Consider the following 22,415-nt stretch of genomic DNA (forward strand, 5'->3'; position numbering starts at 1 on the left):
CCATCCATCCATCCACCCACCCATCCACTCACCCATCCATCCACCCGCCCATCCTCCCACCCCTCCATCCACCCACCCCTCCATCCATCCATCCATCCATTCATCCATCCATCAACCCACCACTCCATCCACCCATCCATCCACCACTAAGTCCATCCATCCACCCACCCACCCATCCATCAATCCATCCATCCATCCATCCATCAACCCACCCCTCCATCCACCCATCCATCCACCACTAAGTCCATCCATCCATCCCTCCATCCATCCACCCAGCCATCCATCCACACACCCATCGATCCATCCACCCACCCACCCACCCAACCATCCACCGACCCAACCATCCATCCCTCCATCCACCCACCCATCCATCCATCCATCCATCCCTCCACCCACCCATCCATCCATCCACCCACCCATCCATCCACCCGCCCATCCATACAACCATCCATCCACCCACCCCTCCATCCACCCATCCATCCACCACTAAGTCCATCCATACAACCATCCATCCACCCACCCCTCCATCCATCCATCGATCCACCCATCCATCCATCCATCCACCCACCCACCCATGCATCCACCCACTCATCCATCCATCCACCCACCCCTCCATCCATCCATCCATCCATTCACCCACCCCTCCATCCAATCACCCACCCCTCCATCCAATCACCCCTCTATCCATCCACCATCCACCCATTCCTCCATCCAATCTCCCCTCTATCCATCCATCATCCACCTATACACCCCTCCATCTATCCACATATCAATCCACCACTACATCCATCCATCTACCCACCCCTCCTTCCATCCACTGACCCCTCCATCCACCCATCCATCCACCCACCCCTCCATCCACCCACCCCTCCACCCATCCATCCATCCATCCATCCACCCACCCATCCATCGACCCATCCATCCACCCACCCCTCCATCCACCCACCCCTCCACCCATCCATCCATCCATCCATCCACCCACCCATCCATCGACTCATCCATCCACCCACCCATCCATCCATCCACCCATCCATCCATCCATCCACCCATCCATCAACCATCCACCCACCCCTCCATCCATCCATCCACCCATTCATCCATCCATCCATCCATCCATCCACCCACCCCTCCATCCACCCATCCACCCCTCCATCCATCCATCCACCCATGCATCCACCCACTCATCCATCCATCCACCCACCCATCCATCCATCCATTCACCCACCCATCCATCCACACACCCATCCATCCATCCATCGATCCATCCATCCATCCACCCGCCCATCCATACAACCATCCATCCACCCACCCCTCCATCCATCCATTCATCCATCCATCCATCCATCTACCCACCCCTCCATCCACCCATCCATCCACCACTAAGTCCATCCATCCACCCACCCATCCATCAACCCACCCACCCACCCATCCACCCAACCATCCACCCACCCATCCACCCATCCCTCCATCCACCCACCCATCCATCCATCCCTCCACCCACCCATCCATCCATCCCTCTATCCATCCAAAATCCACCCACCCATCCACCCAACCATCCACCCACCCATCCATCCCTCCATCCATCCACCCATCCATCCATCCACCCACCCATCCATCCACCCATCCATCCACCCAACCATCCATCCACCCACCCACCCCTCCATCCATCCATCCATTCACCCATTCCTCCATACAATCTCCCCTCTATCCACCCATCCATCCATCCATCCATCCATCCACCCACCCACCCATCCAGCCAACCATCCACCCACCCATCCACCCATCCATCCATCCATCCACCCACCCATCCATCGACCCATCCATCCACCCACCCATCCACCCAACCATCCACCCACCCATCCACCCATCCATCTATCCATCCATCATCCACCCACCCATCCACCCACTAAACCATCCACCCACCCATCCATCCATCCATCCATCCATGCATCCATCCACCCACCTATCCATCAACCATCCACCCACCCAACCATCCACCCACCCCTCCATCCATCCATCCATCCACCCATTCATCCATCCATCCATCCATCATCCACCCACTAAACCATCCACCCACCCATCCATCCACCCACCCCTCCATCCATCCATCCATCCATCCATTCATCCATCCATCCATCCATCCACCCACCCCTCCATCCACCCATCCACCCCTCCATCCATCGATCCACCCATGCATCCACCCACTCATCCATCCATCCACCCACCCATCGATCCATCCATTCACCCACCCCTCCATCCAATCACCCCTCTATCCATCCACCATCCACCCATCCCTCCATCCATCCACCCACCCAACCATCCACCCACCCATCCATCCATCCATCGATCCATCCATCCACCCACCCATCCATACAACCATCCATCCACCCACCCCTCCATCCATCCATCCATCAACCCACCCCTCCATCCACCCATCCATCCACCACTAAGTCCATCCATCCACCCACCCACCCCTCCATCAATCCATCCATCCATCCATTCATCCATCCATCAACCCACCCCTCCATCCACCCATCCATCCACCACTAAGTCCATCCATCCACCCACCCGTCCATCCATCCCTCCATCCATCCACCCACCCATCCATCCATCCACCCACCCACCCCCCCATTCACCCAACCATCCACCCACCCATCCATCCATCCCTCCATCCACCCATCCACCCACTCATCCATCCCTCCATCCATCCACCCATCCATCCATCCACCCACCCATCCACCCACCCATCCATCCATCCACCCACCCACTCACCCATCCACCCACCCATCAATCCATCCATCCACCCACCCATCCATTCACCCAACCATCCACCCACCCATCCATCCATCCACCCATCCATCAATCCATCCATCCACCCACCCATCCATTCACCCAACCATCCACCCACCCATCCATCCATCCACCCACCAACCCACCCATCCACCCACCCATCCATCCATCCCTCCATCCACCCAACCATCCACCCACTCATCCATCCCTCCACCCATCGATCCACCCATCCAACCACTGTTCCATCCATCCACCCACCCATCCATCCATCCACCCACCCCCCACTCTGTCCACCCATCCAACCACCCCTCCATCCATCCATCCACCCACCCATCCATCCATCCATCCATCTACCCATCCATCCATCCACCCACCCATTCATCCATCCATCCACCCACCCATCCATCAACCATCCACCCACCCAACCATCCACCCACCCCTCCATCCATCCATCCACCCACCCATTCATCCATCCATCCATCCATCCACCCACCCCTCCATCCACCCATCCACCCCTCCATCCATCCATCCATCCATCCATTCACCCACCCCTCCATCCAATCACCCCTCTATCCATCCACCCATCCACCCATCCATCCATCCACTCATGCATCCACCCACTCATCCATCCATCCACCCACCCACCCCTCCATCCATCCATCCATCCATCCATTCACCCACCCCTCCATCCAATCACCCACCCCTCCTTCCAATCACCCCTCTATCCATCCACCCATCCATCCATCCATCCACCCACCCATCCACCCAACCACCCACCCACCCATCCATCCATCCCTCCATCCATCCACCCACCCAACCACCCACCCACCCATCCATCCATCCCTCCATCCACCCATCCATCCACCCACCCACCCATCCATCCATCCATCCCTCCACCCACCCATCCATCCATCCCTCTATCCATCCACCATCCACCCACACATCCATCACTCCATCCATCCACCCATCCATCCATCCACCCACCCATCCACCCACCCATCGATCCACCCATCCATCGATCCACCCATCCATCCACCCATCGATCCACCCATCCACCCACTCTTCCATCCATCCATCCACCCACCCACCCATCCATCCATCCATCCACCCGCCCACCCACCCAACCATCCACCCACCCATCCATCCATCCATCCATCCACCCAACCATCCATCCACCCGCCCATCCACCCACCCCTCCATCCACCCACCCCTCCACCCATCCACCCCTCCATCCATCCACCCACCCACCCACCCATCCACCCAACCACCCACCCACCCTTCCATCCATCCCTCCATCCACCCACCCATCCATCCATCCACCCACCCATCCATCTACCCACCGCTCAATCCATACACTGATCCCTCCATCCACCCCTCCATCCATCCATCCACACACCCATCTATCAATCCATCCATCGAATCCATCCATCCATCCATCTCTCCATCCATCCATCCATCCACCCACAGATCCATCCCTCCCTCCTTCCATCCATCCATCCACCCATCCATCCATTCATCTCTCCACACATTCATTCACCCACCCATCCATCCATCCATCCACCCATCCACCCACCCCTCTATCCATCCACCATCCTTCCATCCATCCATCTACCCACCGCTCCATCCATCCACTGACCCTTCCATCCACCCTTCCATCCATCCATCCATCCACACACCCATCTATCCATCCATCCATCGAATCCATCCATCCATCCATCTCTCCATCCATCCATCCACCCACAGATCCATCCCTCCATCCACCCCTCCATCCATCCATCCATCCTTCCACACACCCATCCATCCATCCACCCCTCCATCAACCCATCCACCCACCCCTCCATCTATCCATCCATTCACCCACCCCTCCATCCATCCAATGATCCCTCCATCCATCCATCCATCCATCCACCCATTCATCCATCCCTCCATCCACCCATCCATCCACCCATCCATCCCTCCATCCACCCATCCACCGACCCCTCCATCCATCCATCCACCCACCCCGCCATCCATCCACTGACCCCTCCATTCACCCATCCATCCATCCATGCATCCATCCACACACCCATCTATCCATCCATCCATCCATCCATCCACCCACCCCTCCATCCATCCATCTCTCCATCCATCCATCCACCCACTGATCCATCCCTCCATCCACCCCTCCATCCATCCATCCATCCATCCACACACCCATCCATCCATCCACCCCTCCATCTACCCATCCACCCACCCCTCCATCCACCCCTCCATCCATCAACTGACCCCTCCATCCACCCATCCATCCATCCATCCATCCATCCACACACCCATCTATCCATCCACCCACCCCTCCATCCACCCATCCACCCCTCCATCCACCCACCCATCCAACCCTCCCTCCTTCCATCCATCCATCCACCCATCCATCCATTCATCTCTCCACACATTCATTCACCCACCCATCCATCCATCCATCCACCCACCCCTCTATCCATCCACCATCCTTCCATCCATCCATCTACCCACCGCTCCATCCATCCACTGACCCCTCCATCCACCCATCCATCCATCCATCCACACACCCATCTATCCATCCACCCACCCCTCCATCCACCCATCCACCCCTCCATCCACCCACCCATCCAACCCTCCCTCCTTCCATCCATCCATCCACCCATCCATCCATTCATCTCTCCACACATTCATTCACCCACCCATCCATCCATCCATCCACCCATCCACCCACCCCTCTATCCATCCACCATCCTTCCATCCATCCATCTACCCACCGCTCCATCCATCCACTGACCCCTCCATCCACCCATCCATCCATCCATCCATCCACACACCCATCTATCCATCCACCCACCCCTCCATCCACCCATCCACCCCTCCATCCACCCACCCATCCAACCCTCCCTCCTTCCATCCATCCATCCACCCATCCATCCATTCATCTCTCCACACATTCATTCACCCACCCATCCATCCATCCATCCACCCATCCACCCACCCCTCTATCCATCCACCATCCTTCCATCCATCCATCTACCCACCGCTCCATCCATCCACTGACCCCTCCATCCACCCATCCATCCATTCATCTCTCCACACATTCATTCACCCACCCATCCATCCATCCATCCACCCATCCACCCACCCCTCTATCCATCCACCATCCTTCCATCCATCCATCTACCCACCGCTCCATCCATCCACTGACCCCTCCATCCACCCTTCCATCCATCCATCCATCCACACACCCATCTATCCATCCATCCATCGAATCCATCCATCCATCCATCTCTCCATCCATCCATCCATCCACCCACAGATCCATCCCTCCATCCACCCCTCCATCCATCCATCCATCCTTCCACACACCCATCCATCCATCCACCCCTCCATCAACCCATCCACTCATCCACCCACCCCTCCATCTATCCATCCATTCACCCACCCCTCCATCCATCCAATGACCCCTCCATCCATCCATCCATCCACCCACCCATTTATCCATCCATCCATCCACCCATTCATCCATCCATCCATCCCTCCATCCACCCATCCATCCCTCCATCCACCCATCCACCCATCCATCCACCCATCCATCCATCCACCGACCCCTCCATCCATCCATCCACCCACCCCGCCATCCATCATTCCACCCCTCCATCCATCTACCCACCACTCCATCCATCCACTGACCCCTCCATTCACCCATCCATCCATCCATGCATCCATCCACACACCCATCTATCCATCCATCCATCCATCCATCCATCCACCCACCCCTCCATCCATCCATCTCTCCATCCATCCATCCACCCACAGATCCATCCCTCCATCCACCCCTCCATCCATTCATCCATCCATCCACACACCCATCCATCCATCCACCCCTCCATCTACCCATCCACCCACCCCTCCATCCATCAACTGACCCCTCCATCCATCCATCCATCCACACACCCATCTATCCATCCACCCACCCCTCCATCCACCCATCCATCCATCCATCTCTCCATCCATCCACCCACCCCTCTATCCATCCACCATCCATCCATCCACCCCTCCATCCATCCATCCACCTACCCACCCCTTCATCCACCCACCCATCCACCTCTCCATCCAATCACCCACCCCTCCTTCCATCCATCCATCCATCAATCCACCCACCCCTCCATCCATCCACCCACCCACCCACCCATCTATCCACCCACCCCTCCATCCCACCCATCCCTCCATCTTTACCTCTCCAGTCGGACTGAAGGTGTCCAGTATTTCTTTAGTAGTGTAATCTATGATGAAACCTCTGAGTGGAGTCGAGCCGTACGGTGATTCTCCATTTACAGCAAGGATGGTTCCATCTAACAGGCAAGGAGACAGATCGTGGACCTTCTCGGATCTAGAGACCGTGAGTTGACGTCGGAGTAGCAAAACCATGACAGGAAGCAGTAAACTGACCTCCAGCTGGGCTATATGTGATGGCAAACACCTCTCCTCCAAATTCATCCTTCTTTATTTCCTTAACAAACTCGCCCGTTTCCGCGATGAAGCACTGGATGCGACCGTTCTCCCTGTCGGCGACACACACTTCCTTCCTCTCTGGGAGGAAGGCCAGGCTGTGGGGGATGTGGAACGGAGTCCGTCTCCTCCGGTCTGATGAACCTGCAGGTAAGACATTTCACCACTTCAGCCTGATGACCGGGTTTGGTGTTTTTATAACCTTGTTGCTACGGTGACCAACTGTTTGACTCTATCATGGAGTTCAGACGCGGCATCTTTGTTAGCTTTGGATGAAGCTAAAACATTCGCTCGTGTTAAAACTCTGACCTGATCTGACTCGGCTGCATTTCATCCCAATCAAACATTCATCACAAACTTCTACATTTTTCTAGAAAACGCTTCTCTCGCTTTCCATCTTCACGACTTCATGATCATCCGTTTCATGATCTAAATGACTGAAACATCCCAAAACCAAAGTCTAGTCAGCATGTTTCCTGCTAACAACCTTCCGTTTTCCTCCATGTTGGGTTTATAACAGTACTACCAGATCATCCCTCCACCTCTGTAGAAGGTAACACATCCAACCGGACAGCGGACGTTTAGCTCCATATTACTGGCAGATGGTCTGTAAAAAGGGGATGATCTGCCATCTTCAGGCTGACTGATTTGGACGCCACAGGAAGAGCTCATGTTTCGCTCCTCCGGCCTGGTCTCCACATGCAGCAAATAAAAACCACATGTTCATGCTTAGCCGTGATACCTGCGCCCCACTGAGACAGGTATTCTCCATCAGCAGAGAACTTCACTATCCTGGAATTACAGTATCCATCAGACACAAAGACGTTCCCAGTTTTGGGGTCGACGGCCACATCGGTGGGTTGGCAGAAATGGTTGATGTCACTTCCTGGACTGAAAGCTTCTCCCAGCGTCAGTAAAGTTCTGTCTCGTCCATCACTGCTCACCTTCAGCACCTTAAAGGGTTCAGAAGAACAAGTCTTCAGCTGTTAATGCATCACAACATTCACTCCGTCCAACATGAACATGGCAGATCTGATCCGTGACAGCACGAGGAAGAGGAGGTCCCAGGTCTCTCCACGTGTTTGGATTTAGACTGGTCGAGGAGGCTGTTTGCATTTAATGACCGGCTGGGAAATAAATAGTATCAATACAACCATTGCCGGATCCTTAACGTTGCTACGATGACGGTGTCTTCTGAGCCTGACTGCTAATGTTTGTATGGCAACTGTCTCGTCTTTCTCACCACAGAGACAGTGAGAAACAGCCGAGCTCAGACAGCAGTCTGTCGCGATTCAGACAGCAAAACAGCAGAGCCGAAGGGGCTGTCAAACACACACACGTCCTTTTCAAAGTCTTCCGTGTGCTTTTTATGGCATGTCACCTCCTTTGTCAAGGAGGTGACATGCGAGTGTGAATGGAAGCTGTGTTCTAACACAATCCAGAACAAAACTTAAGAAGCGATGGACACATTGTGCAAAAGAAAGGAGAAATGGCTGTTTCCGTGTGGAACTGAGGTGTAAATGTGAAAGAAGAAATTTTCTGAATGATTCTGAAGGCGTGGACTGTCTGGCATTTTTCATCTATTTCTTTGTTTTGGTTTTCTCAAAGCTGTCATCAGTTACATGAATAAATGTAGAAAAGCTTGATGTCATCAGAGACGCTGGACGTTTATGACATTTCCCAGCACAGAAACTCCAAAGTGACCTGTCAGGCTCCAAAGTCAGCTTCATTTTCCACTTATTTCAGCACAAAAGAAAAATGATTTATGTTGATAAACACCATGCAGCATAACTTTCACTGAGATGTCTTAATGCGTTTGGTTTCTCCAAACCTCATCAGGTTATACACAGAGGTCTGTGATTGATCATTTTTTTTAGTTAATAAATATGTGAAACAAAGAAAGCTCCACAGGTCACATGTTAGTTTTTAATGCAGACTTATCAAGGCTGGTTGGAGGCAGCGGACTCAGAACCTACCTGATGGAGAGCCACATCGGTGACCCAGTAGTTCTTCTGCTCATCTGTACTTATTCCATGCGGTAAATAAAACCTGCCAGAGCAGAAAACCGTGTCGTCATAGCAGCTCTGAGCAGACACAATGACCAGTCAGAAAACTGGAGCACCCACATGTTTCTGCCTGAAGCCTTTAGGATTCTGCCATTGGTCGGGTCCACAACAAGAATACTGGACTGCTGGATGGGTCCAAGTGACCTCTGCTGGTACCGAGCCTGGCTGTCAAAAGAGCTGAAAACACACATAAAACGGTTTTTTACAGCGTAAAAAGGGTTTTCTGTAGGACGCTGATGGCAGCCTGTAGAGGCCAAAAACCTGGTCCAAACTTATTTTCTTCGTCTGGCTGGTAGAAGTTCAAATCATACGACTGAAGTGAAACTTCTGCTGGAGATGGAAGATAAATGGTGCTTACTCTGGACCCCAGTGGTGGTCTCCTCGGTGGAAAATCACCAGGTTAGAGTCCGAGTCCAGAGCCAGTCCCGACACCTGGCCCAGCTGGAGAGGGCTTTGGGGCCATGACTTCACCTGTTCCAAGTGGTAGTCTACAAGCACAAACACAGGGCGGGATCAGCCTGCTGCCGGTACGTCATCATCTATGGTCCCAACAAGCTGCTCTGAAAGGTGGCATCTAACACCCGGTTCTGATTTTCTGTCAAACACATGATGATGTTTTCAGAAGCCGATCATCTGAGTCCTGTTCACGCCCCCTGCTGGCCTTTAATATGCATCCACTATATCAGTGCAGAGCTAAAAGAAAAAAAGAGTTTTTCAAAATAAAACAAAGCATGTCATTGTGGAACATTTGTCCGTCCAGTTTTCTTCCACACAGATTATATGGAGGTACACAGTCTCCCAATAATAACAGACTTTCCGTTATATTTAGTGATTATTTAGACCCATATCGCGGCTCTAAAGAAAAGCAGACTGTCAACACATGTAGCGGCTTTTCCTGGTGATGTCGGAGACTTCCGATGCTAACGCGAAAGTACGTAAAGTTTCCTCCAATCGGTGAACAGCAGCAGCTGCATAAGCCCCGCCCCCTTCCTAAGATGCAGGAGATGATCACATCTGATACAGGACCAGACTGTCACATGTTAGTTTTTATTAATCACGTGTCTGATTAAAATATTTAAAAAGTTAAATGTTCTGTATCACGTTGTGAACTCTGTCAATTTAAATAATTAGATTATTTCTTTGAATTGAGTCCCACCTCTCGTCAAATTATTTAAGTGTGTTATTGATATTATCTGATTAAAATGTCACAAATATCTTTGGACAGAATATGTTTTATTTTATCATCGGCTCATTTTAGCTCTGGTTAGGGAAGAAAGCCAAAGTCATGGTCTGCAGCGGCACCAGTAGTGGGTCGGTCCAGCAGGTCTGGGTCGGTCCAGCGGGTCTGGGTCGGTCCTGCGGGTCTGGGTCGGTCCAGCAGTAGAAAGGGTCTGGGTCGGTCCAGCGGGTCTGGGTCGGTCCAGCAGTAGAAAGGGTCTGGGTCGGTCCAGCAGGTCTGGGTCGGTCCAGCGGGTCTGGGTCGGTCCAGCAGTAGAAAGGGTCTGGGTCGGTCCAGCAGGTCTGGGTCGGTCCAGCGGGTCTGGGTCGGTCCAGCAGTAGAAAGGGTCTGGGTCGGTCCAGCAGGTCTGGGTCGGTCCAGCGGGTCTGGGTCGGTCCAGCAGTAGAAAGGGTCTGGGTCGGTCCAGCGGGTCTGGGTCGGTCCTGCGGGTCTGGGTCGGTCCAGCGGGTCTGGGTCGGTCCAGCAGTAGAAAGGGTCTGGGTCGGTCCAGCGGGTCTGGGTCGGTCCAGCGGGTCTGGGTCGGTCCAGCAGTAGAAAGGGTCTGGGTCGGTCCAGCGGGTCTGGGTCGGTCCAGCAGTAGAAAGGGTCTGGGTCGGTCCAGCAGGTCTGGGTCGGTCCAGCGGGTCTGGGTCGGTCCAGCAGTAGAAAGGGTCTGGGTCGGTCCAGCGGGTCTGGGTCGGTCCAGCAGTAGAAAGGGTCTGGGTCGGTCCAGCGGGTCTGGGTCGGTCCAGCAGTAGAAAGGGTCTGGGTCGGTCCAGCGGGTCTGGGTCGGTCCAGCAGTAGAAAGGGTCTGGGTCGGTCCTGCGGGTCTGGGTCGGTCCAGCAGTAGAAAGGGTCTGGGTCGGTCCAGCGGGTCTGGGTCGGTCCAGCAGTAGAAAGGGTCTGGGTCGGTCCAGCAGGTCTGGGTCGGTCCAGCAGGTCTGGGTCGGTCCAGCGGGTCTGGGTCGGTCCAGCAGTAGAAAGGGTCTGGGTCAGTCCAGCAGGTCTGGGTCGGTCCAGCGGGTCTGGGTCGGTCCAGCAGTAGAAAGGGTCTGGGTCGGTCCAGCAGGTCTGGGTCGGTCCAGCGGGTCTGGGTCGGTCCAGCAGTAGAAAGGGTCTGGGTCGGTCCAGCGGGTCTGGGTCGGTCCAGCAGTAGAAAGGGTCTGGGTCGGTCCAGCGGGTCTGGGTCGGTCCAGCAGTAGAAAGGGTCTGGGTCGGTCCAGCAGGTCTGGGTCGGTCCAGCAGTAGAAAGGGTCTGGGTCGGTCCAGCGGGTCTGGGTCGGTCCAGCAGTAGAAAGGGTCTGGGTCGGTCCAGCAGGTCTGGGTCGGTCCAGCAGGTCTGGGTCGGTCCAGCGGGTCTGGGTCGGTCCAGCAGTAGAAAGGGTCTGGGTCGGTCCAGCGGGTCTGGGTCGGTCCAGCAGTAGAAAGGGTCTGGGTCGGTCCAGCAGGTCTGGGTCGGTCCAGCGGGCCTGGGTCGGTCCAGCAGTAGAAAGGGTCTGGGTCGGTCCAGCGGGTCTGGGTCGGTCCAGCAGTAGAAAGGGTCTGGGTCGGTCCAGCAGTAGAAAGGGTCTGGGTCGGTCCAGCGGGTCTGGGTCGGTCCTGATCTGAAATGTAATTTCTCCTTATGTACTTCATGGAGTCGGTTTGGTTTCTGGTGTTTACCCGACCTTAGTGGATCTCACATGTTCTACCTGTCTGTCTATATAAGTCTGGTTTTCTCTCCAGTCCTGGTCCAGGTCTATATAAGTCTGGTTTTCTCTCCAGTCCTGGTCCAGGTCTATATAAGTCTGGTTTTCTCTCCAGTCCTGGTCCAGGTCTATATAAGTCTGGTTTTCTCTCCAGTCCTGGTCCAGGTCTATATAAGTCTGGTTTTCTCTCCAGTCCTGGTCCAGGTCTATATAAGTCTGGTTTTCTCTCCAGTCCTGGTCCAGGTCTATATAAGTCTGGTTTTCTCTCCAGTCCTGGTCCAGGTCTATATAAGTCTGGTTTTCTCTCCAGTCCTGGTCCAGGTCTATATAAGTCTGGTTTTCTCTCCAGTCCTGGTCCAGGTCTATATAAGTCTGGTTTTCTCTCCAGTCCTGGTCCAGGTCTATATAAGTCTGGTTTTCTCTCCAGTCCTGGTCCAGGTCTATATAAGTCTGGTTTTCTCTCCAGTCCTGGTCCAGGTCTATATAAGTCTGGTTTTCTCTCCAGTCCTGGTCCAGGTCTATATAAGTCTGGTTTTCTCTCCAGTCCTGGTCCAGGTCTATATAAGTCTGGTTTTCTCTCCAGTCCTGGTCCAGGTCTATATAAGTCTGGTTTTCTCTCCAGTCCTGGTCCAGGTCTATATAAGTCTGGTTTTCTCTCCAGTCCTGGTCCAGGTCTATATAAGTCTGGTTTTCTCTCCAGTCCTGGTCCAGGTCTATATAAGTCTGGTTTTCTCTCCAGTCCTGGTCCAGGTCTATATAAGTCTGGTTTTCTCTCCAGTCCTGGTCCAGGTTTATAAATGTCTGGTTTTCTCTTCAGTCCTGGTCCAGGTCTATATAAGTCTGGTTTTCTCTCCAGTCCTGGTCCAGGTCTATGTTTTAGGCTTTGAGTTTGCTGTTTCTCTGTGTTGGCTACATCAGATCGCTGTGTGGACTTTCCCCGTTAATCCAGCCTGTATTTTTCTGTTGAGAATAAAGCCGACATGAACTTTTGCAAACATCTTCCGTACTGCACCACGACACTGAACCTTAGGACTCCACCACCTGCCAAATTCCACTTCAACCACTGCTAATAACTGTGGTGATTTGAGGGTTTTTAGTTTGGTGTGGTTGTTTGATGGAAAGAATGTTCCTTATATTATCTGTCTTATTTATTTATTTGTTGTAGACCATACAAATAGACTCCAACACCTAAATAGTCTCATGTGAATACCACACAAAAAGGTCGAAAAGATCCTGGTCAATTCGCATGGACGGAGGGTTACAAAGGGCAACCACTAGGAAAGGCAGTGGTAGAGGGCAGCATTGCCATTGGTCACTACTTTGGGGGCTTGGACCCAGTCATAACTGCTTGCAGTTCTAGTTTCGAGGTATTCCTGCCAGTATCTACCTGCTATCCTCCCTAAAGCACCTCCACCTCAGCTGCATCCCAAATGTCTTCTTGGCTTTATTCCAGCCATAGAGGATCATTATTTTCCTGCTTTTCTCATCACTTGTTGATCTTTGGCTGCTCCTGATTGGACGTTACCGTCAGTTTAAGCTCTCTGATTGGTGGAAAGTCTGACGGGAAGTGTCTTCATCATCATGTCCAGGTGAAAATAGAGGTCTTGCTAGATGATGCAGTTTGCACAATTTTCACACTTACCCTGATCCAGAACCACGTCTGCTTTGCTGGAATCCTGGGGAATTCGCTCATCTCCTCATGGAAAAAGAACAAAAATGTACTCTTTTTTGTTAATATTTAGTGTTGTCAAACCAGCAAACACTGAAAACTTGCTTTAAATTTTATTTAAGACATCAGTCCACTGAATCATGATAGCTTGGGTACCTGCAGAGAACTTCCCAGTCATCATGGAGGTCATATGCCCTGGGCTGACAGGGATGGGAATGTTTGCCTCGGCTGGAATGTGCCTGAACAGCTCTCTGGAGCCGCTTTCCATGCAGTTCATGAAAGGAATGGCATGTTTGCTGTCCATGTAATACATGATGTAGAAGTTGCACATTTCATCATCAGAGGTACCGCTGCAGGGAAACAACATGAGTAAACAACCCAGGAATAGGCTTACTGTTCCTACCTACGACAAGCACAAAACCATTGGACATGTGGCCACAACTAGCACAAAACTAACAGAAACCTATAAAACAAGTTGCCGAGGTCAGAATTCTCCAGAAGGTAAAGGAAAGCCATTACTTGGTGACTTCTACACTTGATGGCAGCTGACCCACTGGTGGAAACATACTCCCACAATCTCAGTCAATGTCAATGTTGAATCCCACTGACCTGATCACATAAGTCTGTGAATCAGTGATGGACAATCTTAAAGCTGCTTTATGCAACTCATTGCTGATGGAAAAATAATTGCAGATAAGGTACATGGTAGTATTGGTGATCACTGAGCCAGAAGTGAAATTTGGACTGAAAAATGCTGCAAAAACAACATTAATTTTGTGGATAAACAGCGGCAAACATTTACTATGTGGTTGGTCTGCCCACTCTATGGTATAGTATACATATATATATATATATATATATATATATATATATATATATATATATATATATATATATACACATATATGTATATATATATATACATATATGTGTATATATATATACATATATATACATATATGTATATATATATATATATATATATATATATATATATATATATATATATATATATATTCGAATCCTCGAAAAATGACAAAAAAATCGGATTTCTTTATTGCATTTTTTTTTATTTCATCAAAGCAACGAAACATAATTGATTAATATAGTAATGAAGTTAAACATGAGGCGGCATCGTAATACAGAGTCGTCACATGGTGCGTCATTCTCTACAGGATGCGCTGCAGGGAAAATAAACATTTTATCATTAAGGCTCATTATGTATTTGTAGCCAACTTCGTCATTTTGATAGTAGGCTGATATAGCTAATATAGATACATAAAGCATGTGTTGCTTTCATGATAAGGCTTATATTAGGTTTTTAATCTTTTGCGGCTCCGGGCATATTTGTTTTTTGTTTTTTTGGTCCAATGTGGCTCTTTCAACATTTTGGGTTGCCGACCCCTGGTTTAGAGTAACCAGTTAACCTAACCTAACTTCCTTGACCTAACATGTCTTCCACAGAAAGAAGTGTCAGACACGACCGTCCACATCTTCACGCATCCAGCCGCATTTGTTCCGTCAGGACATGCCGGTTCCCCTTCGCCCGTTCTTTGGGTTGAAAAGGTTTGATCAATTGAGGGACCAGCTGACCAGATCCATGGTTTTAAATTGGGAAGGAAATGCAAAAAAAGGCTCAGATAGACGGACAATACAAAGCGTGGGAACGGGATGGAGAGAAAATGCGTCTGCCTTTTTTGAACGCAGGAAGAGAGTCACCAGGATGCTAGTAATGACTAGAATCCTGGTTTCCTACTTGATTATACCGCGCTTCAAATGTTAATTAGCATGGAGATGGTAGAGATAGCATAGTTGGCTTCACTGCAAGTGGCTGTAATTTAGGAGGTAGAGCAGTTGTCTGCCAACCTGAAAGTCAGTGGTTCAATTCTAGGCTTCCCTGACCACATGCTAGTTTCCTTGGACAAGACACTGAACACCACATTGCCTCCAAATGTGTTTGTCTATGAATGTGTGTGATAGAGCAAAAAGCACTTAATAATAGTGATCAAGAAGTGCTGCATGTGGGTGAATGTGAGATGTAGTGTTCAAGTGCTTTGAGTGATCAAGATGACTAGAGAAGTGCTGCGTACAAGAAGTACAGTCCATTTACTCTACTGTCTTGGTAACCTGTTTATTAGAGGTGATTATTGGGTAAAAACTGGTGAGGTTATTACTATCTTCCCGGTGACCTACTGGATTATACTATTAGCATTGAGAAGGTAAGGTTAGCATAGGAGGGGTAAAGCATTAGCTTCACTAAGTTAGAAACATAGTGATTTTGCTTTGACTGTTTAGCAAGGAGATGCTGGGATCAGCACTGTTGTGGCTGATGACCAGTTTTCCTAGACTGGTGTCCTATTGAATTACACATTTCCTTGACTGTCTACTAGCAAGAAGATTGCTTGGTTAGCAGTGAATAACAACTAGCACCTATGGGCTGGTTAAATTGCTACCTTTAGGAATCCACTATGTGCTTTTCAGTCTATGGTGCTTTTAAGTGGACTAACAGGGCTGTCGTAGTAGTAGCTAAACTTAAATGGTTAGTAACAGATAGTTTAACATAAATGACTCCATTGTCTTTTCTGCACCACTTTGGCATGCAACTCCTTCCTATTAATCAAAAGTGCTCCCTTAAATCGCCACCAGATGGCACTGTGAGACCAGAAATTTTAAGAAACTATGTGCTTTTTAGTCTATGGTGCTTTTCGGTTGACGAACAGGTCTGTCTCTGACATAGCTAAAGCAGTGTAAATAAAAAGCCAACCGATGCAACGAAGCACAATTCGGTCATCATTACACATGACTAACAGAGTTTGACTGAAGCTGGAGACAAGCGAATCATTAAAATCACAAAATTATTATAAATTTACCTGAAAATAGCTGATATCGGCCGATTCATCTGCCAGCCGATAAATAGGTTGGGTTCTGTTAAGTACTAATAGTGTCTATGGGTATATGTCTTCTTTTACACGGTATGATACGGTACGGTACGGTATGAAATGGTATGGCAGGGTATAGTATAGTTTGGTATGGTATAGTCTGAGTTGGATGGTATGGTATGGTATGGTACGGTACGGTATGGAATGGTATGGCAGGGTATAGTATAGTTTGGTATGGTACAGTATGAATTGGATGGTATGGTATGGTGTGGTATGGTGTGGTATGGTACGGTACGGTATGGAATGGTATGGTTTGGTACAGTATAGTATGAATTGGATGGTATGGTATGGTGTGGTATGGTATGGTACGGTACGGTATGGAATGGTATGGCACGGTACGGTTTGGTACAGTATAGTATGAATTGGATGGTATGGTATGGTGTGGTATAGTATGGTACGGTACGGTATGGAATGGTATGGCACGGTACGGTACGGTATGGTTTGGTACAGTATAGTATGAATTGGATGGTATGGTATGGTGTGGTATAGTATGGTACGGTACGGTATGGAATGGTATGGCAGGGTATAGTATAGTTTAGTATGGTACAGTATGAATTGCATGGTATGGTATGGTATGGTATGTTATGGTATGGTATGGTACGGTACGGTATGGTATGGTTTGGTATGGTATAGTATGGATTGGAGGGTATGTTATAGTTTGGTATGACAGGGTGTGGTTTAGTGTGGTGTGGTGTATAATGGTATGGTATGGGGCTGGGCGATATGACCTTTTAGTAATATCCCGATATTTTTATGGCATGCCACGATATACGATATATCTCGATATTTACCTAAGCCTTGAATTAATGCTTTGGTGCATACAATCACATCAGTAAGATGATTTTGTGTCTCCATTAAAACATAATTGTTCATACTGTATTAAGATATGCTGATTTTAAACATTCATGCCAAAAGGATGAAATTGTAACGAAGCAAATTGATCAAAACCGTATTTATTGAACAGTTAAAGCAGTGGCAGAAACATGTCATTTTAAAACAAAATAAAGTGCCTTTGCATGATGTAATAAATGCAACGTATGAAAATAGGTGCTCTAGGAGGGACTTTTCAAATGATGAACTATTATAAGGCTTTGCTTTATGGATACGTTTTTGAGTTGTCGTGTATTTTTTTAATCGCAGAGTTTAGCGTAGAAATCAGTCATAATACAGGCAGAATGTCCTCATATCGTCTCCAATAAACGGCTTCAGCCAGTTTTTAATTCAGGGTTTGATTCCCACTGCTTTCTGTACTTTCTAGAGACATGAGGAGCCAGATAAATATGCTTGTGTCACACACAGTGGATGAGGTGAGTAAATGACAGAGGCTGTGAATGTAATCAAATAGAATTAATTATCTTTGCGTGACGTGAAAAACTTTGTAATTTACGTCCCACTCTGTAATCCAGAGCGGGATCAGTGGTGGATTTGGCTGTTCATTGTGACTGTAGGTGGAGTCGTGCAGGTGTCCTCTCTGCTCCTCTGACTGGCTGCAGCTGCAGCCGGAGCGACTGAGTGCTTTAGGACGGGGAGAGACTCTCCTTCTGACAATAACTTTACAATATGCGCTTTGAAGTCAGTCGCCAAAACACCAGGAAAGTCTCCAATAACTCCAGTAAAAGTCGCTAGATTTGTCGCTAGTCACTTTTCACTAAAAAAGTCGCCAGATTTAGCGAGAAAGTTGGCAACAGTGGCTACACGCTGCCTCTCATGACGTAGCACGTAGCTCACGTTATGTACGTAACGAGGTGCGCTTGCTTTAACTCTCTGTGCAAAGCGGTGCAGAGTCGAGGAGGGAGAAAACCCTGCCCACCGCAAAAAGCAACTGCGAGACAACAGGATACTCGAATATGACAAATATAGGCATTTTCTATATCGCACAGAGGACTAGCCACAATATCTCGAGTATATTTGATATATCGCCCAGCACTAGCGAGAAAGTCGCCAAGTGGGCAACAGTGGCTACACGCTGCCTCTCATGACGTAGCACGTAGCTCACGTTATGTACGTAACGAGGTGCGCTTGCTTTAACTCTCTGTGCAAAGCGGTGCAGAGTCGAGGAGGAGGGAGGAAACCCCGCCCACAGCTAAAAACACCTGCGTGACAACAGGATACTCCAATATGACGAATATAGGCATTTCTATATCGCACAGGGGACTAGCCACAATATCTCGAGTATATTCGATATATTGCTTAGCCCTAGGATGGTATGGTACGGTATGGTATGGTATGGTTTGGTATGGTATAGTATGGATTGGATGGTATGGCATGGTATGTTATAGTTTGGTATGACAGGGTGTGGTTTAGTGTGGTGTGGTGTGGTTTAGTGTGGTTTAGTGTGGTGTGGTGTGGTATGGTATGGTACAGTATGGTATAGCAGGATATAGTATGGTATGGTTTGGTATGGTATGGTATGGCAGGGTGTGGTTTGGTTTGGTGTGGTGTGGTGTGGTATGGTACGGTACTAGAGTGGTTTACAACCTTCTCTTAGTTTTCTAAATCATTTTCACACCTAAATCAGCATCTGCACCATACAGACATAGCCTAAAAACTGAGAAAATGAAACTCACCCGATGTACGTTTTGGAGGTTTTCCCCTCGCCAGTAAACACACATCTTGCAGCGATGGTGTCCCCATACTGCACATTGACCTCCGTGTTAGCTGGATAAAACGCCTGAAGAAAAAAACATATTTATTCCTGAGCAGAGCTACCTCAATCTGGAGCATCCAGGTTGGATTCAGATGTATCATATAATACTAAATTATCTCAGGCTAATTAATGCTAGTTACTTGGTCAACATGCTCCAAATCATAGAGTGAATGTCACCTAAATGTCAACTGAATGAATCCAAATGTAGGTTTTTTTACTATATAAACTATATTGCCAAAAGTATTCACTCCCCCATACAAATATCCACCCACTTCCAAGGCTACAGGTGTATAAAATCCAGCACTTAGACCTGCAGATGGCTTTTACAAACGTGTAAAAGAATGGGTCACTCACATGAACTCAGTGAATTCCACCATAGTACTGTTCGGATGCAACCTGTGCAACCCAGTACTTTAACTCCCTTGCTACTAAATCCTCCACAGTTAACTGTCAGTGGGCTTATAACAAAGCTGAAGCAACTGAAAACAACAGCAGCTCAGGCATGACGAGATAACCTTATCATATGACATACATGTATAATGTGCACATAGGTCGCCATCTTTCAGTCGCAACAGACCTTCATGTGATCTTCAGATTAGCTCCACAGCAGTGCCTACATAGCTTGGTGGTAGGGTTTCCATGGCAATCTGCTGCATCCAAGCCAAGCACCACCAAGTGTAATGCAATTCATTGGATGCATTGGTGTGAAACCTCATCCATCCATCTTCTGCCACTTATCCGGGGTTCGGGTCGCGGGGGCAGCAACCTAAGCAGGGAAGCCCAGACTTCCCTCTCCCCAGCCACATTTGCCAACTCTGCGGGGGGGATCCCGAGGCGTTCCCAGGCTAGCCAAGAGATATAATCCCTCCAACGTGTCCTGGGTCTTCCCCGGGGTCTCCTCCCAGAGGGACGTGCCTGGAACACCTCACCAGGGAGGTCCAGGAGGCATCCTGACCAGATGCCCGAGCCACCCCAACTGGTTCCTCTCGATGCGGAGGAGCAGCGGCTCTACTCTGATCTCCTCCCGGATGACCGAGCTCCTCACCGTATCTCTAGGGGAGAACCCAGCCACCCTGCGGAGGAAACCCATTTCAGCTGCCTGTAAATGAGATCTCGTTCTTTCGGTCACGACCCACAGCTCATGACCAAAGGTGAGAGTAGGAACGTAGATCGACTGGTAAATCAAGAGCTTCGCCTTGTGGCTCAGCTCCTTCTTCACCACGACAGACCGGCAGAGTCTGCATTACTGCAGACACCGCACCGATCCGTCTGTCGATCTCCCGCTCCATCCTTCCCTCACTCGTGAACAAGACCCCGAGATATTTAAACTCCTCCACTTGAGGCAGGACCTCACTCCCGATCTGGTCTGGTCTCAGATTTGGAGGTGCTGATTCTCATCCCAGCCACTTCACACTCGGCCGCAAATCGCTCAAGCAAGAGCTGGAGATCACAACCAGATGAAGCCAACAGGACCACGTCATCTGCAAAAAGCAGAGACCCAATCCTGAGGCCACCAAGCTGGATCCCCTCAACACCTCGGCTGCGCCTAGAAATTCTGTCCATATAAGTTATGAACAGAATCGGTGATAAAGGGCAGCCTTGGTGGAGTCCAACCATCACCAGAAACTAATCCGACTTACTACCGGCAATGCGAACCAAGCTCTGACACCTGTCGTACAGGGACCGGACAGCTCGCACAAGGGGGTACCCCATTCTCCCGGAGTACCCCCAACAGGAGCCCCTGGGGGACACGGTCGAACTCCTTTTCCAGGTCCACAAAGCACATGTAGACTGGTTGGGCAAACTCCCATGCCCCCTCCAAGACCCCAAAGAGGGTATAGAGCTGGTTCACTGTTCCACGACCAGGACTAAAACCACACTGCTCCTCAATCCGAGATTCGACTACCTGATGGACCCTGCTCTCCAGGACCCCTGAATAGACCTTACCAGGGAGGCTGAGGAGTGTGATTCCCCTGTAATTGGAACACACCCTCCGGTCCACCTTCTTAAAAAGGGGGACCACCACCCCAGTTTGCCATTCGAGTGGCACTGTTCCGATGTCCACGCGATGCTGAAGAGGGGTGTCAGCCAGGACAGCCCCACAGCATCCAGAGCCTTAAGGAACTCCAGGCGGATCTCATCCACCCCCGGGGCCTTGCCGCCAAGGAGCTTTTTGACCACCTCAGCGACTTCAGCCCCAGAGATAGGAGAGTCCACCCCTGAGTCCACCAGCTCTGCTCCCTCATGGGAAGACGTGTTGGTAGGATTGAGGAGGTCTTCAAAGTATTCCCTCCACCGACCCACAACGTCCCGAGTTGAGGTCAGCAGCTCCCCATCTCCACTGTACACAGTATTGACGGAGCACTGCTTCCCCCTCCTGAGCCGCCGGATGGTGGACCAGAATCGCCTCAAAGCCATCCGGAAGTCTTTCTCCATGGCCTCGCCGACCTCCTCCCATGCCCGAGTTTTATCCTTGGCGACAGCTGAAGCCGCATGCCGCTTAGCCTGTCGGTACCAATCAGCTGCCTCCAGAGTCCCACAGGCCAAGAAGGCCCGATAGGACTCCTTCTTCCGCTTGACGGCATCCCTCACTGCTGGTGTCCACCAACGAGTTCTGGGATTACCGCCACTACAGGCACCAGCGACCTTACAGCCACAGCTCCGCCCATTCAGACTCAATGTCCCCCGCCTCACTCGGGACAAGGTTGAAGCTCTGCTGAAGGTGGGAGTTGAAGCTAGCTCTGACGGGGGACTCAGCCAGACGTTCCCAGCAGACCCTCACAACACGTTTGGGCCTGCCAGATCTGACCGACTTCCTCCCCCACCATCTGAGCCAACTCACCACCAGGTGGTGATCAGTTGAAGCTCCGCCCCCCTCTTCACCCGAG

At 50.3% G+C, this 22,415-nt stretch overlaps 1 protein-coding gene across 1 annotated transcript in view; it reads right to left on the reverse strand.

The window, feature by feature from the left end:
• Nucleotides 1–22,415, reverse strand: part of pam (peptidylglycine alpha-amidating monooxygenase) — a 58,547-nt gene that overhangs the window by 6,292 nt on the left and 29,840 nt on the right. Inside the window, exons 12-20 of the mRNA XM_079256083.1 lie at nt 19,448–19,551; nt 14,098–14,291; nt 13,915–13,965; nt 9,724–9,853; nt 9,426–9,542; nt 9,276–9,348; nt 8,042–8,252; nt 7,240–7,443; nt 7,027–7,142 (exon numbers count right to left, since the gene is read on the reverse strand). Of these exons, the coding sequence (XP_079112209.1) occupies nt 7,027–7,142; nt 7,240–7,443; nt 8,042–8,252; nt 9,276–9,348; nt 9,426–9,542; nt 9,724–9,853; nt 13,915–13,965; nt 14,098–14,291; nt 19,448–19,551 (1,200 nt within the window). The remainder of the gene's footprint in view (nt 1–7,026; nt 7,143–7,239; nt 7,444–8,041; nt 8,253–9,275; nt 9,349–9,425; nt 9,543–9,723; nt 9,854–13,914; nt 13,966–14,097; nt 14,292–19,447; nt 19,552–22,415) is intronic.

This window comes from Telmatherina bonti (genome assembly GCF_933228915.1).
Source record: "Telmatherina bonti genome assembly, chromosome: 17".
NCBI lineage: Eukaryota > Metazoa > Chordata > Actinopteri > Atheriniformes > Telmatherinidae > Telmatherina > Telmatherina bonti.